At 46.9% G+C, this 17,510-nt stretch overlaps 2 protein-coding genes across 4 annotated transcripts; both read left to right on the forward strand.

Moving 5' to 3' along the window:
* The first annotated feature begins 273 nt into the window (after window positions 1–273).
* espl1 (extra spindle pole bodies like 1, separase) lies at window positions 274–14,017 on the forward strand. Of its 3 annotated transcripts, none has more exons than XM_077014613.1 (32): window positions 274–541; window positions 1,363–1,463; window positions 1,553–1,858; window positions 2,077–2,808; window positions 2,885–2,974; window positions 3,082–3,193; window positions 3,343–3,470; window positions 3,568–3,761; window positions 3,961–4,203; window positions 4,322–4,466; window positions 4,742–4,907; window positions 5,082–5,221; window positions 5,432–5,566; window positions 5,661–5,777; window positions 6,012–6,180; window positions 6,258–6,386; window positions 6,524–6,680; window positions 6,818–6,927; window positions 7,244–8,517; window positions 8,612–8,999; window positions 9,088–9,240; window positions 9,420–9,633; window positions 9,827–10,020; window positions 10,147–10,274; window positions 10,359–10,481; window positions 10,644–10,787; window positions 11,285–11,449; window positions 11,762–11,866; window positions 11,952–12,067; window positions 12,156–12,239; window positions 12,384–12,548; window positions 12,845–14,017. In XM_077014613.1, exons 2-32 carry the CDS (start codon window positions 1,383–1,385, stop codon window positions 13,044–13,046), a joined length of 6,609 nt encoding a protein of 2,202 aa, XP_076870728.1. In that variant the 5' UTR covers window positions 274–541; window positions 1,363–1,382; the 3' UTR covers window positions 13,047–14,017. The 3 variants fall into 3 exon arrangements, with proteins under 3 accessions (XP_076870728.1, XP_076870729.1, XP_076870727.1); XM_077014614.1 differs by having other exon boundaries at window positions 275–435; XM_077014612.1 differs by lacking the exon at window positions 274–541 and adding an exon at window positions 563–778 and having other exon boundaries at window positions 12,845–14,016.
* Window positions 14,018–14,101: 84 nt separating this feature from the next.
* On the forward strand, window positions 14,102–16,106 carry pfdn5 (prefoldin 5). The gene is made up of 6 exons (XM_077013627.1): window positions 14,102–14,198; window positions 14,766–14,868; window positions 14,968–14,999; window positions 15,112–15,186; window positions 15,280–15,385; window positions 15,864–16,106. Exons 1-6 carry the CDS (start codon window positions 14,133–14,135, stop codon window positions 15,941–15,943), a joined length of 462 nt encoding a protein of 153 aa, XP_076869742.1. The 5' UTR covers window positions 14,102–14,132; the 3' UTR covers window positions 15,944–16,106.
* The last annotated feature ends 1,404 nt before the right edge of the window (window positions 16,107–17,510 follow it).

The following is a 17,510-nucleotide window of genomic DNA, read 5'->3' on the forward strand; positions in this document are numbered from 1 at the left end:
TGTGTTCTTTCCCGTGAGTAAGCCTACTTAATGGAAGCGCAGGGCTCTCAAGTCTCACGCATTGAGCGTGTGACACACGCATTTGACCGCCTTCACACGCCACACTTCCGATTTCACACGGCGAGAAAAAAAAATCTAGTTTATTTACCTCCGATCCATATCTATGTCGCCCTCCACTGGCGATCGATCGCGATATACAAACCCCCCCCCCCCTCAACAACTTACGTTCGCCACCCCCCCCCCCCCCCCCTCCGCTCAACAATTAACGTTCGCCACCCCCCGTCAACAACTCTCACACACTCTGACATGAATCCAAAACTTGAGAGCCCTGTGGAAGCGAAACATCTTGTTTTTTGTGTGAGCAGTTGTGTGAGCGTGGCCCCTATGCCTGGTATTTCCCACGTAAATTGGCAACAATCTACAAAGAGAGTGATGGTGAGTGATTGTTGCTTGACAGCTAATGCATGAATGCAAGCAGCTCAAAAAGCCAGATAAAGGCAGCAAATAAGGATGGTCGGAGCTGTTGTGTACTTCTGAAAAGGTAAAGCTAAGCACGTGTTCCATACTACAATACCCATAACACACTGCGCAATTTCCCGATAGGCTGTGCGTTATTTTGAATAAGTGCGCGCCGCTCGGTTCCGGTTATAGATTGTCATTTAAAATATAACACCTACACTGACTCGTATTAGTCTGCCAACACTGTTGCAGTCGTATTAGGCAAAAACCAAGCTATATAAATCATTTTATATAGCAAATGTTGTTTCGTCTGATTGTGGTAAGTTGATGAAAAGTGACAAACGTATCTAAACGTGACTGCTAGTTAACTAAACTTGCCGTTAGCTTGTTCTAGTGTCCAGTGTTCGTGTTCACAGATGTAGATCTAACTATCGTACGCTACAATATAAACCACTCCAACAGTACTGCTCACATTCACCAACGTTAGCGTGTAGCTTAGCATCATGTTATTAAGTGAGTAGTTATTTGGGGAACATTATTAGCTAGTTACGTTGTGAAATGTGAATGTGATGATGCGTAGACAATTGAAAATTTGTTGACATCCGTTAGTTAAACAATTAGAGAACTAATGGTTAGCTAGCCAGTTATATAATCCATATATCTCATTAATCCTGTTTCTCATTAGTCAGGTATTAATGTTGTCGTGACTTAATGACCAATCAGTATAAAAATTTTTCTAAAAGCAAGCTTGCCAGAGACACGAACACTGAGGGGTTTCTAGCTGTCTTACAGATTTCCAGGGAATCTATTTGAAATACAAAACTGTTCAGATGTTTCTACAAGACTTTCTACATTTTCAGTTCTTTATGTCTTCTTATTCTTGAGTTGGATTTACATTTACAGAAAAAATTGTTGAGAGAAGAATGAAATGTCTAAAAGCTGATGACTACGTTCAACGAATGTTGTCTGTAAAAGACACTGAGGTTCTTCACAATGAGCTGAAGGTAAAAAGAAAGCTTAATATAATTCCCTCACATTTCCTCAAATACCCTGTGTTTTATTGTAATTTGTTGTCATATCTGGCTTACTATAGAAATTTGTCAATGATGGCCTCAGCCCATCGGGTCGGACAGCATGTGATCGGATCATTCGTGCATGCAACCAGCGACTTGGTGCTGGGGCTTTGGAGCCGGAGCATCTAGAGCGACTGGTGGATCTCGTGGAGCTGGCTGTCCAGGGCTATGGGCTGGTCACAGACCCCAGGGCACCAGGCTGCCCATTTTATCTGGAGAAAATCATCTTCCACATCCTACAGAAGATGGTTACTCAAGGAGCTCATGGTCCTGCTAGTCGACTTGGGGAGATCATGTATATCAAACTACAGGGCTCGTCCACAGAGGTACAGAAATGGCTCTCCTTAAACATCTACAGTGATGCTGGGGTAATGGGGCTGTGGCTAGATTTAATGTGTCTTTACTACAGTTTACTACACCCATGGGCATATACTGAACTCCACATGTGTAGAGATTGTGTTTCTGCACCAGCTCTTCTCAGATGTTTCAGTATGGATGTTCAGAGGTGCCTTTGATCTTCATGGTGAGATGTTTCGGTTGGCAGGCTGAAGACTTCACCGTTCTGGTGCGGAATTGCTTTGCGGTGCTGTGGAACGGTCTCCTGCCTTCGGGCCCTGGCGCCTCCAGCATGCCTCCCAGAGACCGCCTCCGCTGGAAGCTCCAGGCTCTGCTCTTCCGCCTGCTGGAGGACACGGCGGCCACGAGTCCCTCCCCGTCCAGGGTGCCTCTGTTTGTGGAGGAGGCGCTAGGCGAGTACGAGCAAGCCTGCGGGGGCTTGTCCCGGGACGATGGCGCGTTCTTCCTCTCGGAACTGCGGACGCGTTTCCTCGGACCCCTGATCGCCGAGCGTGCCGGCGGGGACTCTGTGCTGCCTCCGGCCTCCCTGGCCGGGAGGTGTCAGGTGGTGTTGAAGGTCTGCAGGGTGCTGTGTAAGAGCGGGCTGTGGCCCGAGGCCGAGCAGCTGGTGTGTGCGGCTCTGGAGGTGGCCGGCCACATGGGCGGCGCTCTGGGCCTCGCTGTTCGAGCCGTGCAGCTGCACCGTGCTCTTCGTCTTGGAGAGGAATGCAGCAGGACTTTCACAGACTGCGCACGTGTCCTGCGAGGGTGTCCGCCTGCCGGTTTGGGAGATGCAGGGTCTCGTGTCCTCCTCGAGGCTTGTCAGCTGGTCGTCTGGGCAACAGAGGCGGGACAGACTAAAGGGATGGGTGGGGCTTCGTTGCTGACCTGTTTTTCCTTCTTGGAGGAATATCAGGAGCTCTTGCTGAAACATCAGCAGGTATGTCTGTGTTTTGATGTCTAGTTTCTGAATTCTGGCATCTTTCTCTGTTTACATTTGGCTTTGTTGTTTCCAGAGTTCGTTCTCGCCACGGCTGCAGTATTCTTTGTGCTTCGGTCTGTACCAGGGCTTCATCAGCACCTACGACAGTCTACGCAGTTCACAGGTAACATTCAAGTACCATATACATGGATTATTATGATTATTCATAAAGTAATAATCTGTGTATAATTCGATTTATTCAATTTGTGTGTGCACACTTCTGTCTTCTAGGATTCACTGGGTGATTCTCTGGACAGAGTGCTGTTATACTGCCAGGCAACATTAGGCTGCATGATGAATGAACTACGCAAATTGTCAAATGATGCCTTCTTACTCAAATCAGGCAAGTCGGGGAAATGAACTACACATTTAATCAAATATTTGTTTTCCTTCTAATGTATGTATAAGATACATTATATATACATAAAATACATTATAAAGATAATCATGATACACATACTAATCTCTCTCTGTCTCTCTCTCTGTCTCTAGTGTGTGCGGTGAATAATGTAGTGTATGAGCTGTTTAACAGGAAGTTGTATGAAGAAGCATTTAGACTGGCTGAGATCGTTTGTCAGGAATTGAGTAAGGACTGTCCTGCTTCTCTTCCTGTGGACAGAGTAAGTTTTGGCCCCACATCTCTCAGGATTCTGCGTTTCTTGCAGGCTTCTCATGGTGTGTGTGTGTGTGTGTGTGTGTGTGTGTGTGTGTGTTCAGGTGAACCGCTGCTTCATGCTGGTGGTGCAGTCTAGTCGCCGTGCCTCCCGGCTGGAGACGGCTCTGGACTGGGTGGTGCGCTGGATTCAGGTTCTAGGCGTGCGGGTTCTAGATCACCTTGTGGAACCGGTCTCGCTGTGGGTCAGAACCAAGTGTGACGCTACACGTGCAGGAGAAGAAGACACTCGCCTCCGGTAAAGTCCACACGGACGCTCAATGTGTTTCCACTGAGAGATGGCAAAGGTGGACCGGTACAACAGTGACATTTGATGTCATCGTATAATTGACGACGTGTCAAGTGTTGAGAAGAACGACCTTCTTTTTGTTGGTTTATCTAGTGGGGAATAATGCTAGGCTGTATAAAAGGCGTTACCCTGTGGTCTCCTTTGTCAGGACACTGCGTGACGGTTTGGGAGCGTCGTGTGGGGATGAGGAGGTGCTGACGAGTCTGCTGGAGGAAGAACTGCGTCTGTACAAGGAGCAGACTGGAGACACGGCACAGGAACGCTACAACACACTCTGTGACCTTCTGGACATCTGCCACGAAGACACCACACACACTCTGAGGCGAGCCTCGTACCTGTGTGAGATGGCACAGGTGGTGTGTTACCAGGACTTCAGTCAGCAAACTGACTGGTATGTCTGTTTAGATCGCCTTCACAAAGCATCATATTAAGTGAAGTTTAATTAATTAAGTTTAATTTGATTTAACTTTTTAAAATATATATATATAACTACCTTTTCTGTTGCTCAGCTCTGCAGTTGATTTCACCCATGAGGCTCTGCGCCTGTTGGAGGAGGAGCCAGAGACAGCTGAGAATGCTGATAGGCTGAAGGATGAAAAGGCACACGCCTCTCTCTGGTTCTACATCTGCACGCTTGAGGCCAAACTCCAGGAGGTTAGCGTTGCAACGGCTTTGATTACTAGGGCATAATATCTAGGCCATAACTTGTATCTTCATGAGAGGATGCCCACCACCCCTAAACAGGACAGGGGATGTAATTAACATAATGCGTCATGTTACTTCATATATATATTTTAACTGTTTGGATAAGCTGAATACAGCAGAGGACACCCACTGTTCCCAGTAATAGGCTAGTGTATGGAGTGTGTGGGCTTTTTAAAATTTATTATTAAATTATTGATGTTATTACTTTTACGTGTTTGTGTCAGGCGCTCGACACAGAGAAGCGTCTGCGTGCGGTGCAGGAGGGCAGCAGGTGTGCTGGGAGTTTGGAGCCGGTGCCCACAAACGACCTGGAGTACGAAGACAAGCAGAAGCTCCAGGACAGTCAGCTGGTGTACGATGGACTCCGCTTCAGCTTGGCAGAGCACACCAGTAAGGGGCGCCATCGCGCTCTGGCACCAGTAGGGGGCGCTCTCGGAGGCCTGAGGAATGGAAGCATGATACAGGCAGTGGCAGCTTTTTTGGGCTGTGTGTTTGTGCACATCCAATGTGTATGTAGTATGTTAAAAGTGTGTGTGTGTGTGTGTGTGTGTGTCTCCCTATTAGAACACTGCGAGCCTTTGAATAGGTGTTTATCCCTCTGGGGGGCGTTGCTGAAGCAGGGCACGGTGCCCGCGGTGAGAGAGCCCAAACGCACAGCCTCCTCCCTCCTGCTGGCAGCTGCCCTCTGCTCGCTGATGGCCAAGGTGAGCACGCCTGCCCCGCCCACCTACTCACCCTCCACTGCCCCGCCCCCCACTACCCTCACCCTCCACAGCCCCGCCCCTCCACAGCTCCGCCTCCGCTGCCCTCGCTGCTGGTGCGAGTGTGGGCGTTCGCCCTAATCAAGCGTGCGCTCTGGGCTACGCCCGTGTGGCGGAGTCCTTTCTGAAGCCCGTGTGTTCTGCTGTCTCCAGCCCCTGGAGGCTCTGCGGGGCTACCGGCTGGCTGCGTCCCTCCTCCGGCTGCTCGGGGACGGCCAGACTAGAGCCAGCGCGCTCTGCCACACCGCCAAGGTCCTGCTGGATCTCGGCGCTCCCCAGCTCGCCCAGGTACCTGCACAGAGAACAAGGATTATTGTCTTTGTATTGACCAGCGATGTTTCACATGCGACAGTACTGATGTGTGTCTGTGTGGGTTTATCAGGTACAGCTGGAGCAGGCAGAACTGTGTTTGGCTGGAGAGGCGGACTCTGAGGGCACCACCATCATGTCCGTCACGACCAGACTGCTGAGAGCTCATCTCTGCTACTCTCTTGGAGAGGTAATGCATACACACACAGGGGTTTCATTTTTAGATGAACTAGTTTACATTTGTATATCAGTTGAGCCCAGATTCATGCGAGTACATAATGGTGACCAACATGGATCCACTCCATGTTCTCTCCACCCAACATGTGCCTGACACTTTTGCCAACACTCATCTGACTGAGCGCTACACAGGCTAGTACACGACCGTCTCTGCTGCCACAAGGTCCAATTTGTCTCCGTCTCTCAGGTGGAGCGCGGTTTGTCCAGCCTGTGTGATGTGTTAAAAGAGACAGCACAGCGTCACTCCAAGAGCTGGTACCTGCTAAAAGCCCAAGCCCTGCAGTGTGCCAGCGTCTACCTCAGCCTGGACACACACACGCTCCCCACACACCTGCGCCAAGCCATCGTCCAGCACGGTAGGCTCCCTCCGCCCGCTCTCGGTGGGCTGACCTTCACGAGTGTTTGAGTGTGGACTGACGCGCTTGTGCCACAGGTGTGAAGACCCCAGACACGGCCCAGTACGAAGCGCTCAAGCTGCTCTGCAGTCTGGTGATGATGCTGCTGGGAAACGGCTTTTACGGGGCGCCTGCTCCCGCCGTGGAGACTCGCTTTGTTGACCAAGGTACAGGGCGCACACACACACACACACACACACACACACACACACACACGACGGTCGAACGTGGAACATGAAGGGCTCAACCTTATTGCTCTTGTAGCTCCATGAAGGTTGTGTTCCCTCCCTGTGTCTGCCTGTAGGGGACAGTGTGCTGTTTAAGTGGCTGTTGCTGAGTGAGGTGTTGCTGTGCTCCGAGAGGGTGGTGTGTGTGCGGAGTAGTGCCGGGTCGGCCCATGAGGCCAAGGCCCAGTGCCTGGAGGCCCTGAAACTCGCCACCAAGCTACACACCTTCACCCAGTGAGTCCACACACCAGCACCATAGTCACCAACTGAGAGGAATGGGGTTGATGGAACAATTGTGAGGCTGCAGATTTCATTTTGTGTGTGTGTGTGTGTGTGTGTGTGTGTGTGTGTGTGTGTGTGTGTGTGTGTAGCTGTGCTGAGATGCTGGTGTTGAAGGCTGAGTTGGAGCTCATGAAGGGAGCAAATGATGCCAGCGCTTTAGATTTGGAGCAAGTCCGGAACTTGCTGGATGTTTGTACAGGTAAACAAAGTGAAGCTTCCCTTAATGATACTAACAGTGAACTTCATTGCTTAGAGCTGAAGTGTGTGTGTGTGTGTGTGTGTGTGTGTTTGCAAGTTGGCATTTACAATTGTACAATATTAACCATTTGAAAGCAGTTAGCTTTTCAATTTAATTTTGCATTACAATGATAAATATAAAACCAGGTAAGAAAGTTCTCAATAAACAGCCTGCACTAAGATGGTGTTAAATGTGAATTTTAATAGAATTAGTTTAGTTCAAAGGTAAATATTTATTTTTTCCTTCATCTCTCATCTCATCTTTTTCTTTTTTGCAGACTTTGGCAATCATCATCTGCAGAAGTCCGAACTAAAGATAAAACCACGCAAAGGGCGACCGGCTGCTCAGACCTCTGCCTGCCCTACTGTTGAGGAGGAGGAGGAGGAGGAAGACCTCTGCGGCCTCCTGAGCAGTCGGGCGCTGGGCCGTGAGCCGGTGGAGGCGCTGTCCGGGCTGGGCCAGGACGCGTCTCCCCCTCTGAAGCCCAAGCGGCAGCGTGTGCTGGCCTGCCTGACCCACGCCCAGGACTGCTCCTGCCCCTGCTGCCACGAACCCGGCCTGGGGAGGGTGGCTGTCCGCTGGGCTCTGGCTCAGGCGAACCTCCGGGACGACTGGCGGATCTCCCATCGTCTACGCCACCTGGCCAAGCTGCGGTGCCGTAGCGTTACCGATAAGCTGCGTGTCCGCCTGGCCGCCCTAGTGTCTGCTGAAGGCCCGGACGGCCCTGGTCCCGCCCCCTCCCTGCTTAAGGCGGAGCTGGGCATGGCGCATCTTGGCTCGGTTCTGATGCAGCTTCGTTGCGGGGCGGAGGAGAAGGGCCAGGCCGCTGCCCTGTGGGAGGAGATAGAGGCGGGGCTAGAGGCTGTGGAACCTAAAGGGGTCCTGTGTCCAGAGCTGGCCCCTCTGAGAGCGGCCCTTCTCGGGGCTAAGGCAGAGGCGTGCCTCCTGACCCTAGCTGGGAAAAGGCAGTGCAGTCCCGACGACCTCTTCTCCTCCGCGTGGGGCTGGAGCCCACCGCTGGTGCCGGTCGCTCCAATGATCAAAATGCAGTCCAAACCCAGAACTGAAGTGCAGACCTGGCCAAAGTGCTCCGGCGGTGACGAGCTTCTCCCAGCAGGGGGGTCATCTGCTAAGAACCTCCCTGATGGCAGCAGAGTGGCCTCTCTTGAGCAGTCTAGTAAGAAGACCAAAGAGGCACCTGCCAGTTCCTCAAAGAAAGCCAAGGACTCCGGGTCCAAGGTCAGCACTGCAAAACACGGGATGGTCTTCAAAACACCCCGAGCAACCAGGACCCCTCGCCCCAAATCCACGTCCTTGGCAACTCCTGCTGACATAGCTGGAGACCTGAGTGCATTCGACTTCACAAATGAGGTACCTGATATTGCCACCCCTCTGCGAGCCTTCAAGGCCATGCCTGGCAGCCGTGGAGCTGCGAGGGCAAAGATTGCCCCAAAAGGCTCCTTCCAAGTGTTTGAAGACACTTCTCCTACCCAAGAGAAACCTGTAGCTGTTCCAGCCGCACCCAAACGGACCAAACGCTCACGATTTAAGGTTTGGGCAATGTAATTTGCATACCTGAAAGAATATTGATGAAATTAAATTACCTTTCAAACTTTTTACACCCTCTGTCTGTGTTTTGTACCAGGTTGACTTTAGTGATGAGAGTGAAACTGAAACGGCTCCCCCTGCTGTAATGGAGAAGTCTGAAAAAAAACGCTCTGTCTCCTCTACGTCTAAAACTCCTTCAGCACGCAAACCAGCCCGTAAAGTCTGTCAGCAAGCTGAGGAGCAGGACCAGCCCAGAAGGCTGAGGGGCGGTAAGCAAAGCACGGCCCTCTGCCCCAGCGGCCCATCCTCCGAGGACGAACCGAACGCGTCCACGCAAACCCGGTCCCGACCGCAACGGCCCAGGAGAGGTCAGAGCTCCAAGGACCTCGAGCAGCCAGAGAAAATGCGGATGATCAAAGAGGACGAGGGTGAAGGTGCTCTAGATGTCAGCTTGGAGGACCTTCAGGAGTCTGAGACGCTAAGTGGTGCGTGAGACGTGGAGCGAGACTAAAGTTCACAGATCTGTGTGCGGTTGAACTTTGAGCTTAAATGTCCGTGTGGATTTTTGTGCAGGCAGTCCGACAAGCGGCCCTGTCGATGACTTTGAGGTCCTGAGGAGAGACTTGGGAGCAGATCTGAGCAGAGATTGTGTGAATGAGCTGAGGACCTCGGCGCAGCTGGGCGTGAGCACACACGCTCCACTACCACACACACACACAGCAGCAGGTAGGACTCCTGAATGGAAAGGAAGCCTTCTGCACCCAAGCACCTAAACACTGACCGTCATTAAAGGTACACTAAGCCAAGCCGAGACGCATCTGTTAACCTGTCCGCTCTGCCTTGCTCTCCGTGTGTGTGTGTGTGTGTGTGTGTGTGTGTGTGTGTGTGTGTGTGTGTGTGTGTAGGTGAGCTCTCTATAGATGTGGTCAAGTCCCTCCTGTGGTCCTCTTGGCTCCTCCTTCATCATTTTCCAAGCCCCGCCCTCTATCCCCATGTGTGTTCACAACTGGTTCAGTTACTGGGCCTCACTGATCCCATCACCACGGCGATGCTTCACGCCGAGTCGCTTGGCGTGTCCACTCGCCATCACATGACCCGGCACCTTGCCACTCGCCTTAGGTATGTCCCCCACGTCCTCCCCTCCGTGCCGGGAGTTGTGTAGTTATAATGTAGATGGCAGTCTGTGTTTGTAACAGTCGTCCTGCGTTTTGTGGCCATGTAGCAGGTTCTGATCCGTGTGCGTGCGTGGCCGTCCTGCTGTGATTAGCGTCTGCCTTCGCTTTGCTGCACAGCCTCTCTCTCTTGTTCTCAGGAAGCTGAAGAAGTCTGGTGGTGACGTTACAGCGGGTCTGAGCGCTCTGAGTCTGGAGGAGTCTTCCTCACAGTGGCAGACGAAGACGCTACGTGAACTGGAGAGCATTTACTCCTTCACCTCCACTCAGCCAACACACTTCCCTCACACACACTGCCAGGAGTTTACACGGCAGCTGGGAGACCTGCCAGCAGGTAACGGTACCCACCGCAAACCGTGGGCCGGAGACACCCGCCCTCGCGAGCCCCGTTCCTGAGGCTTGGGTCTAAAACCCCATGGCCGCAGTTTGTGGGAGTTGACTGGTATGACGTTGTGCGCAGGTCTGACCGTGTGTCTGCTCTCTCTGGCGGGCGTGTGTCCTGGTGAGGTGGGCAGCACCGTCCTCTTCACGCGTCTGGAGCGTGGTTCGGCCCCCGTTACCATAAGGATCCCCACCGCGCACACGCACGTATGAGCGGAGCTCTTCCACACGCGTTTCCGCAGTAGCCGCTAACGGGGTGGTGCGTGTTGACGGCGTGTGTCTGCTTTTCAGCGCTCCATGGCTGCCCTGCTGGAGGAGATGGAGGCGGTCCTGCAGGGGCAGAAGCAAGTGAGCGGGGTGGCAGACAAGGTGCAGTGGTGGGAGGGCAGGAAGGCCCTGGACGCTCGCGTGCAGGTGAGGGCTGGGGGGAGACTCTGCTTGAAGGTTCATCTTTTTATTCCTTTGTCATTTAGAGGATGTTCTAAAAGTAGCCTACCTGTGTTTAGCTAGGTTAGCCATGCACGAGCTGCTGGGCATTTGCGGTACATTTTTAAACACTGTTTCTCCTGTTTTCAGAAACTGCTTGAGGAGATGGAAGAGGCTTTAGGAGTATGGCGTGCTTTACTCCTCCCCTTGACCTCTGACCCTGCACTCTTGGTTCACCTGAAATGCTTCGAACCCTTAATAACAGGAACAAAGGTCACTCTCGACATGCTAAAGGTGCGTGTGTGTGTGTGTGTGTGTGTTGACCCAGCTCAAGCTGGCCTGTACTGCAGTAAACAAATCGGCCTTAATGTGAGACTCTCGCCACTTCTAGACTAGCATCCCTTCACACAGAGCTGAAACACGAGTCTCTGGATCATATGTCTTCTGTCTGTGACACACTATACCTAGATGGATTCATTTCCCCCTCTCCCTCTGTTACCACAAACCAATTACTTTCCATCATCTACATTTATCTATTTGTATTTATTGTGCATCCAGTGAAATAAGAGTGTGGACAGATGCGTTGGTGAAGTGCGATTTTGATGAGTTAACGGCAAAGTTTGTTGCAATCAGAAATAAATAATGTATTTAGCAGTTAAAACAACCTTTGAAATGAATTGATACGTATGTAATTAAGTCCTGTGCTGTTGTACTCTATTCCAATTAAACATGTATTATACGATGTTACAGTATTTTCACTGTCATATTTATTTCAATATTTCTGTCTGCAGGTGGTTCTGTCTGCGGCTCCTCTGCTTACTGTCTCGGACCTGCAGTCTTTGGCTCAGGGGGCGTGTCTGCTGGAAGGAAACTTCCTGAAGCAGCTACAGAAGAGTGTGTTTGAACTCCGAGGGAGGGAGAAGCCTAAAGGACACACTGTCTTGATTTTGGACAAGGTACGTTATGCACCTTTGTCTGCAATCTAATATCTGTAATATAAATAATTAAACGATGCTTTGCTATGCGGATGGGTTTGTGTCTTTATTATTTATACTGCTATTATTTACACTGCTGATATGATCAACATAAACATTCTAAATCAAACTCAGTTGAGTTTACGAGTGCATTGCTGTTTATTTGTAATTGTGTAAGTGATTCTGAAATGCCATACCAGACCATAATACAATACTGCTGGATCAGATTAAAGATTCTCCTTATGTGTGGAAAAGAGCTTAAGAAAAGAGCTGTGTGTGTGTGATTTTGTGTAGTACCTTCAGAGGTTGCCATGGGAGAACATCCCTTGTTTGAAGCCTCGCTCTGTCACTCGTATGCCTTCTCTCCATTCTGTACTGGGGCACAGTCATCTCCAAGAGGTACACACACATACGCACACACACACAAACATTGAATGGATGAATGAATGGATGTTTGACCCGAGTTCCTTTCCCTCTGTCTCAGGTGGATCCCGACAGTGTGCAGTCGTGTGGTGTAGATCCTAAGCAAGTTTATTTTGTTCTGAACCCAGACGGAAACCTGCCTGAGACTGAAAAGCGCTTCAGAGACTGGTTTACGAGGTTGGCCGCATGTGCGCGAACACGCTCACCGCGCTGTCTGGCCTTGTGTCTGCCTCGATTAATGTTCCTCTCTTCTGTGTCCGTCCAGTGAGCCAGTCTGGCAGGGAGTATGCGGCTCTCCTCCCGATCCCGAACAACTGCAGGAGGCCGTATCCACCAAGGACCTGTACATGTGAGCCCGCATTCATCTACTCTACCAGATCTGCTTCGCTCAAGAACTTCTTAATCACCCATGTTTTCTTCACACAGTCCCCAAACACGCCTAGCGTCCAGCGCGCGTTTATTCTTTGTGTCCTGTGTGTCCCCTCTCCTAAAGCTACGTGGGCCACGGCGCAGGGGCACGTTTCCTGGATGCCCAGAGACTGCAGCGGGGGCGTGTCCGTGCGGTCGCCCTGCTGTTCGGGTGCAGCAGCGCCGCCCTCAGTGTGCAAGGATGTCTCGAGGGAACTGGCATCATCTTCAGCTACCTCCTCGCCGGATGGTAAGACGCGTTTGCAAAAGCTGATTCACCAGCACGACTCTGCCGCACATACAGCAAACACCTGTTCTATGTCCAATTAATTTCATTATGCTTTCTAAATTAAATATCCAAATTCGAAGTCTTGTTGGATGTCAAGTGAGGAACTGATTACTTACATATGTCTCAGAAACTCAGAAATCAGTTGGCAACAAAACTGTTTCTCTTTAAACTCTAGAAGAGTTTGTTGGTTAATTAATTAATTTAAAATCCAGATGTGTTAGAAATGACCTTTTAAAAACCATTTTCTGTTTCTGTAGTCCATTAGTGTTGGGGAATCTGTGGGATGTGACGGATCGTGACATAGATCGCTTCACCTCTGCCCTCCTTCAGTCCTGGCTTACTAGTGGCTCAGGTTCCTCTCTCTCCCACCACCTTGTCCAATCCCGTGATGCTACACACCTCAAACACATCATTGGAGCTGCACCAATTGCATATGGCCTGCCTGTACACTTGCGCTAGGACGATTCATATTTGAGTATGTGACTAAAGCAAGTGTTCCTTTTAATAGTTGCAGTTTCATGTGGCGTTCCATCCAGGTTGACATTTGTTTTGCAATTCCTTAAGTCTTAGGATTTTGGATTCATGCTGTTTTAATGACATTTTTACTTTTGCTTTTAACTTGAACTGTTCCTAATATTTTGTTGTGTAATTAACTTGTAATTTATATTAAATGTATGCAATGATTAAAAAGATTTGTGATTTTAATTACATTTGTAATCACATTTTGAAAAATATTTTAAGTTGAACTTCCCAATTTTTCCAGATGTATTCACTTTTATTTGTTTAAAATATCGATTATTTGCACCACAATATTTGTATATTGGCCAAGGGTTGGACAGTTGAATACATTTCTCGTACAGTGTTTATTAAAGTTGGTTTGGAGTCATTAGATCTCATTTCGTGCTGCACAGATGTGGTCTGCCTTATTTTTGCAAGTGTGGGCGATGACTCATCGGCATGCAGTGCTGTCTTTCTAGCTAATTGTGTGTTGATTTTTATTTATATACTTGAGCAATGAAACTGAACAAACCTATTTTTCATTTCTGCAATATATTTTTTGTTCTACTCCCCCTCCAGAGAGAACCTACCTACAGATAAGTCAACTTGTAAAGGTGGTCTAGAACAAAAATGAATTGAGGACGGCAACCTCTTCCTTAAAATGGTATCAAATAGACTAAAGACCTTTCTGCTATTAATATACCAGGTAGCCTGTTGCATTAAGCAGAGCCATTTTCAACAATTCCCTGTTGCCATGTAAGAAAAACCTTTTGTTATCCAACTCTAGTGCTGTGGTCTGTCTTGGAGGGGTTAAGCAGCTTTGAATAGTGCGTTGTGTGATACAGATGGCCTGAAACACCTGATGGAAAGAAAAGACATTTTAATGTGTGTATTACATGGTGTTTTACAATGTGTATTTTACAAATAAAGTTTGTTTTGTTGTAATGTTTAACTCTGGCTTGCTGAACTAGAACAGGCATTAAAGGCAGCGATAAGTTACCCAGTTTCCGGTTAACCTGGAAGCGATCTATATTATCATTTTTCAATATGGCGGTGAATCTTACCGAATTGTCTCTTCCACAACTGGAGGGTTTAAAAACTCAACTTGAGCAGGTAAATGATCTGTTTTATACAGATATTTCGTAAGATTGCCTCAATACAATTTGCAGACACTTTATGATTTTAGTCCGAGATATCGCTGTGGAGCTTCATGTGTAGCTATCTAGCGCAGTCACGCTGCTTCATTCGTCTGCTGTAATGGCTGGCTCGCTATCTAAAATGACACAATTCAAACAGAATAATAATAAAATAGTTCAAAATGGCAATATTGACCATTTAGTTTAAACTATTGGTTTTAACATCCATAATATTTGTATATGTATACTAGATGTTACAGGCGTTTGGTTTATTCGTTTAAAAACCAGAGATTAGGTTTCTCTTCGATAGAGTTGATGTTTTTATTTTGTCAAAATAGCAAATATGTTAGGAACATTTTGCACCCTGTCCTTATTCATCAACATTTGTGATTACAGTGATTACAGATTATTACATTACATATATAGACATAAGATTGATAGATTGATTGATTAACTGCTAATAAATTTCTCTGTTGTTTTACTGTTTGTCTAATTCTGGATAATACCTGTTCATCTTTTTTGTTTTCTTGATTTTGGACCTTAGGAGACTGAGTTCCTGTCATCATCCATAGCTCAGTTGAAAGTTGTCCAGACAAAATATGTGGAAGCCAAAGACAGTCTTAATGTTCTCAAAAAAAGTAATGAAGGTGAGCCTTTAAAATCTACATCCTCAAATCACAGAATAGTTGTTGTTATAAGAGTTATACACAGTTTCATATAAGACTAAACTGTCATATTTCTCCCAGGTAAGGACTTACTTGTCCCTCTTACCAGCTCTGTATCCTTTACATTTTTACAGCTCTGCAAAATTCCAAGAGTTAAAAAATTGACTTTGTATGAGAGGTAAATGTTTTTGGTACTGTGAGGTTTTCTTTAACTGATTTGTGTAGATGTATGTTCCTGGAACTCTGAATGATGTAGAACATGTGTTGGTAGATGTGGGAACGGGTTACTTTGTAGAGAAGGTGAGTAAGAGTGTTTTGCCCATAGATCTTTTCTTTACATGTATGTAGGCATAGCTGAAAATGGCTGTCATTGTTTTATTTTGTTTTTTTTAGAATGTCGAAGACAGTAAAGAGTTCTTTAAGCGAAAAATCGACTTCCTTACGAAACAGATTGAGAAGATTCAACCTGCTCTTCAAGAAAAACATGCCATGAAGCAAGGTATTTCTCTTTGTAAAGTCTGTGCACACCAATAGTTTTTTTTTCCCCTCAAATAAAGAATAACCCAACACTGGAAATCATTGCATTATAGTCTAACATACACATTTTAACCTGATTGAAGTTTGTTTATTAGCTATGGAGTTGAAACAGGGAGCAGGCTGGTCAATTAATGTGAAGTGGACAAGTATTGTGAAAGATTTTGAAATGATTAGTCCTGAATGGCTGCTTTTGACAAACATATCTAGTTGTGGATTATACATATCTTAAATAGCTACGTGAAAAATATAACACTTTCTGACTATTTTGGTCCACTACTCTCCTAAAATGCATTTGATAAAATGCATGTGGTGCTCATGACTGAAAAAGTTTGCAAGGGGAGTGAAATGTACTGCAACAGACAGCCTTTTGCATCAATAGGTCATTAATTCTTGGTGCCATCTCTAATTTGCTCCACATTTTCCTGCTTTCTCTGTTATAGCTGTGGTGGAAGTCATGAACATGAAGCTTCAGCAACTGCACAGTCAGCAATCATCGCAGTCAGCCACCACAAAGGCTTGAAGCACTCCACCACACTAGTATGTGTGTGGACATGCATGCACAAACACACACACACACTAATCTGCTCTGGTATAATAACTCATCAATATGTTATAACATGTCCTTTGGTGTTTTATACTAAATAGTTCAGTAATATGACAATTAAACTCTGTTGTTACCCACATTGCATTGTGTCTCTGTGTTTTCATTTTAAGAGATATTTAGGTTTTCTCCTGATCACTACTTGCATTACTTGTTACATTTCTATGGCCTTCATAGACATGGCTAAAACTGCACAACATTATGCATTTAGACTTAATAGCTTCTAAAACAAATGGGACAATCTTTCAGTTAGTTAAATAAGTAATATAACCATTTAACTTTGATGGTACTGACAAATATTTAGCTTGATTTCTAATGGTTGTTTGATTTCATCCTTTCAGTATGATTACAATTGTTCTCAGTTGCTAAAACATTAAATCCCATTGGCTGAAGTTAGCAAATTGGTCAGTCTGTTGTCAATACTTTAAATCATTTCACATGGTAAAACACAATTTGCACAATCTCCCACTTTTCAGCAAAACTAAACAAATTCTCATTCTTAAATATTCTGTCATGTCATTGAACATGATCACTCAAAATTGATTTCACCTGTTTCAAATGATGTGGCACAACCATGCCATGAATTCAGCCTGTGGTAATACAGGTGAGGAATCATGTCAGGGCTGGATATGGCACACAAGAAGCTTCTTCCCCTGTTCCCTCATGAGGGAAATATTGCTTGTGATGTCTTTGACTGGTTGCAGGTTTATATCAACAACAGTATCACAGAGACAAAGGACAAGTTTGTGAGATGCAGGGCACAGTACTGTAAAAATAGGGTTACAAGGAGGAGTAAGCACAAAAAAAGTTTGCAAAGAGCAAATCAGAGCTACTATGATAGAACATGCTTTTGTTCATCAAAAGACTGAGGAAAAAATTTATTTTGAGATTATGTATAAATGTACATCTCACTGGGAACAATGTTTTGAACAGTTTTCTATTTTAGTGTATTGGTTACTGACTGATAGTGTAGGTCTATATGATTTTGGTTGCTTTATGATGTGAGAGCAGTGTTAGGTTTTGAGAACTGGTAAATCTGTTTTGAGGTGAACGTTAGATTTTACAAGAGGGGTCAGGTTTTGTAAATACAGCTTGAAGAAAAAATGGAGCAAGGTTTTAGAAATTGTGTTTTAGCAACTGAGATATATAAAGTGTGCAAAATGTGACCATGTAAACAGGAGCTTGACAATCCTAAATCACTTCTTGTGAGATAGCTTCTGAGATACTGGATTGAAGATTTATCACTAACATGCCAACACCAACTGTGGAGCTGCTTAATGAGCTCTGAAAAACCTGACACTGGCTTCATGATTATTACATTGGAAACCATTCAAAGAGAGATAGTCTGTTAAAATATTCAATCCTTTTAGTTTGTTTGGTTATTTGCATTTTTGCGCACCAACGCATATCTGGCCAGAGGGACACTTCAGAAGTTGCTTCAAGCAGGAATAAGTCACTGAAGCAAACCACTGTACATTCCACGTTT

The sequence above is a fragment of the Brachyhypopomus gauderio genome, chromosome 8 (genome assembly GCF_052324685.1).
Source record: "Brachyhypopomus gauderio isolate BG-103 chromosome 8, BGAUD_0.2, whole genome shotgun sequence".
Taxonomy (NCBI): Eukaryota; Metazoa; Chordata; class Actinopteri; order Gymnotiformes; family Hypopomidae; genus Brachyhypopomus; species Brachyhypopomus gauderio.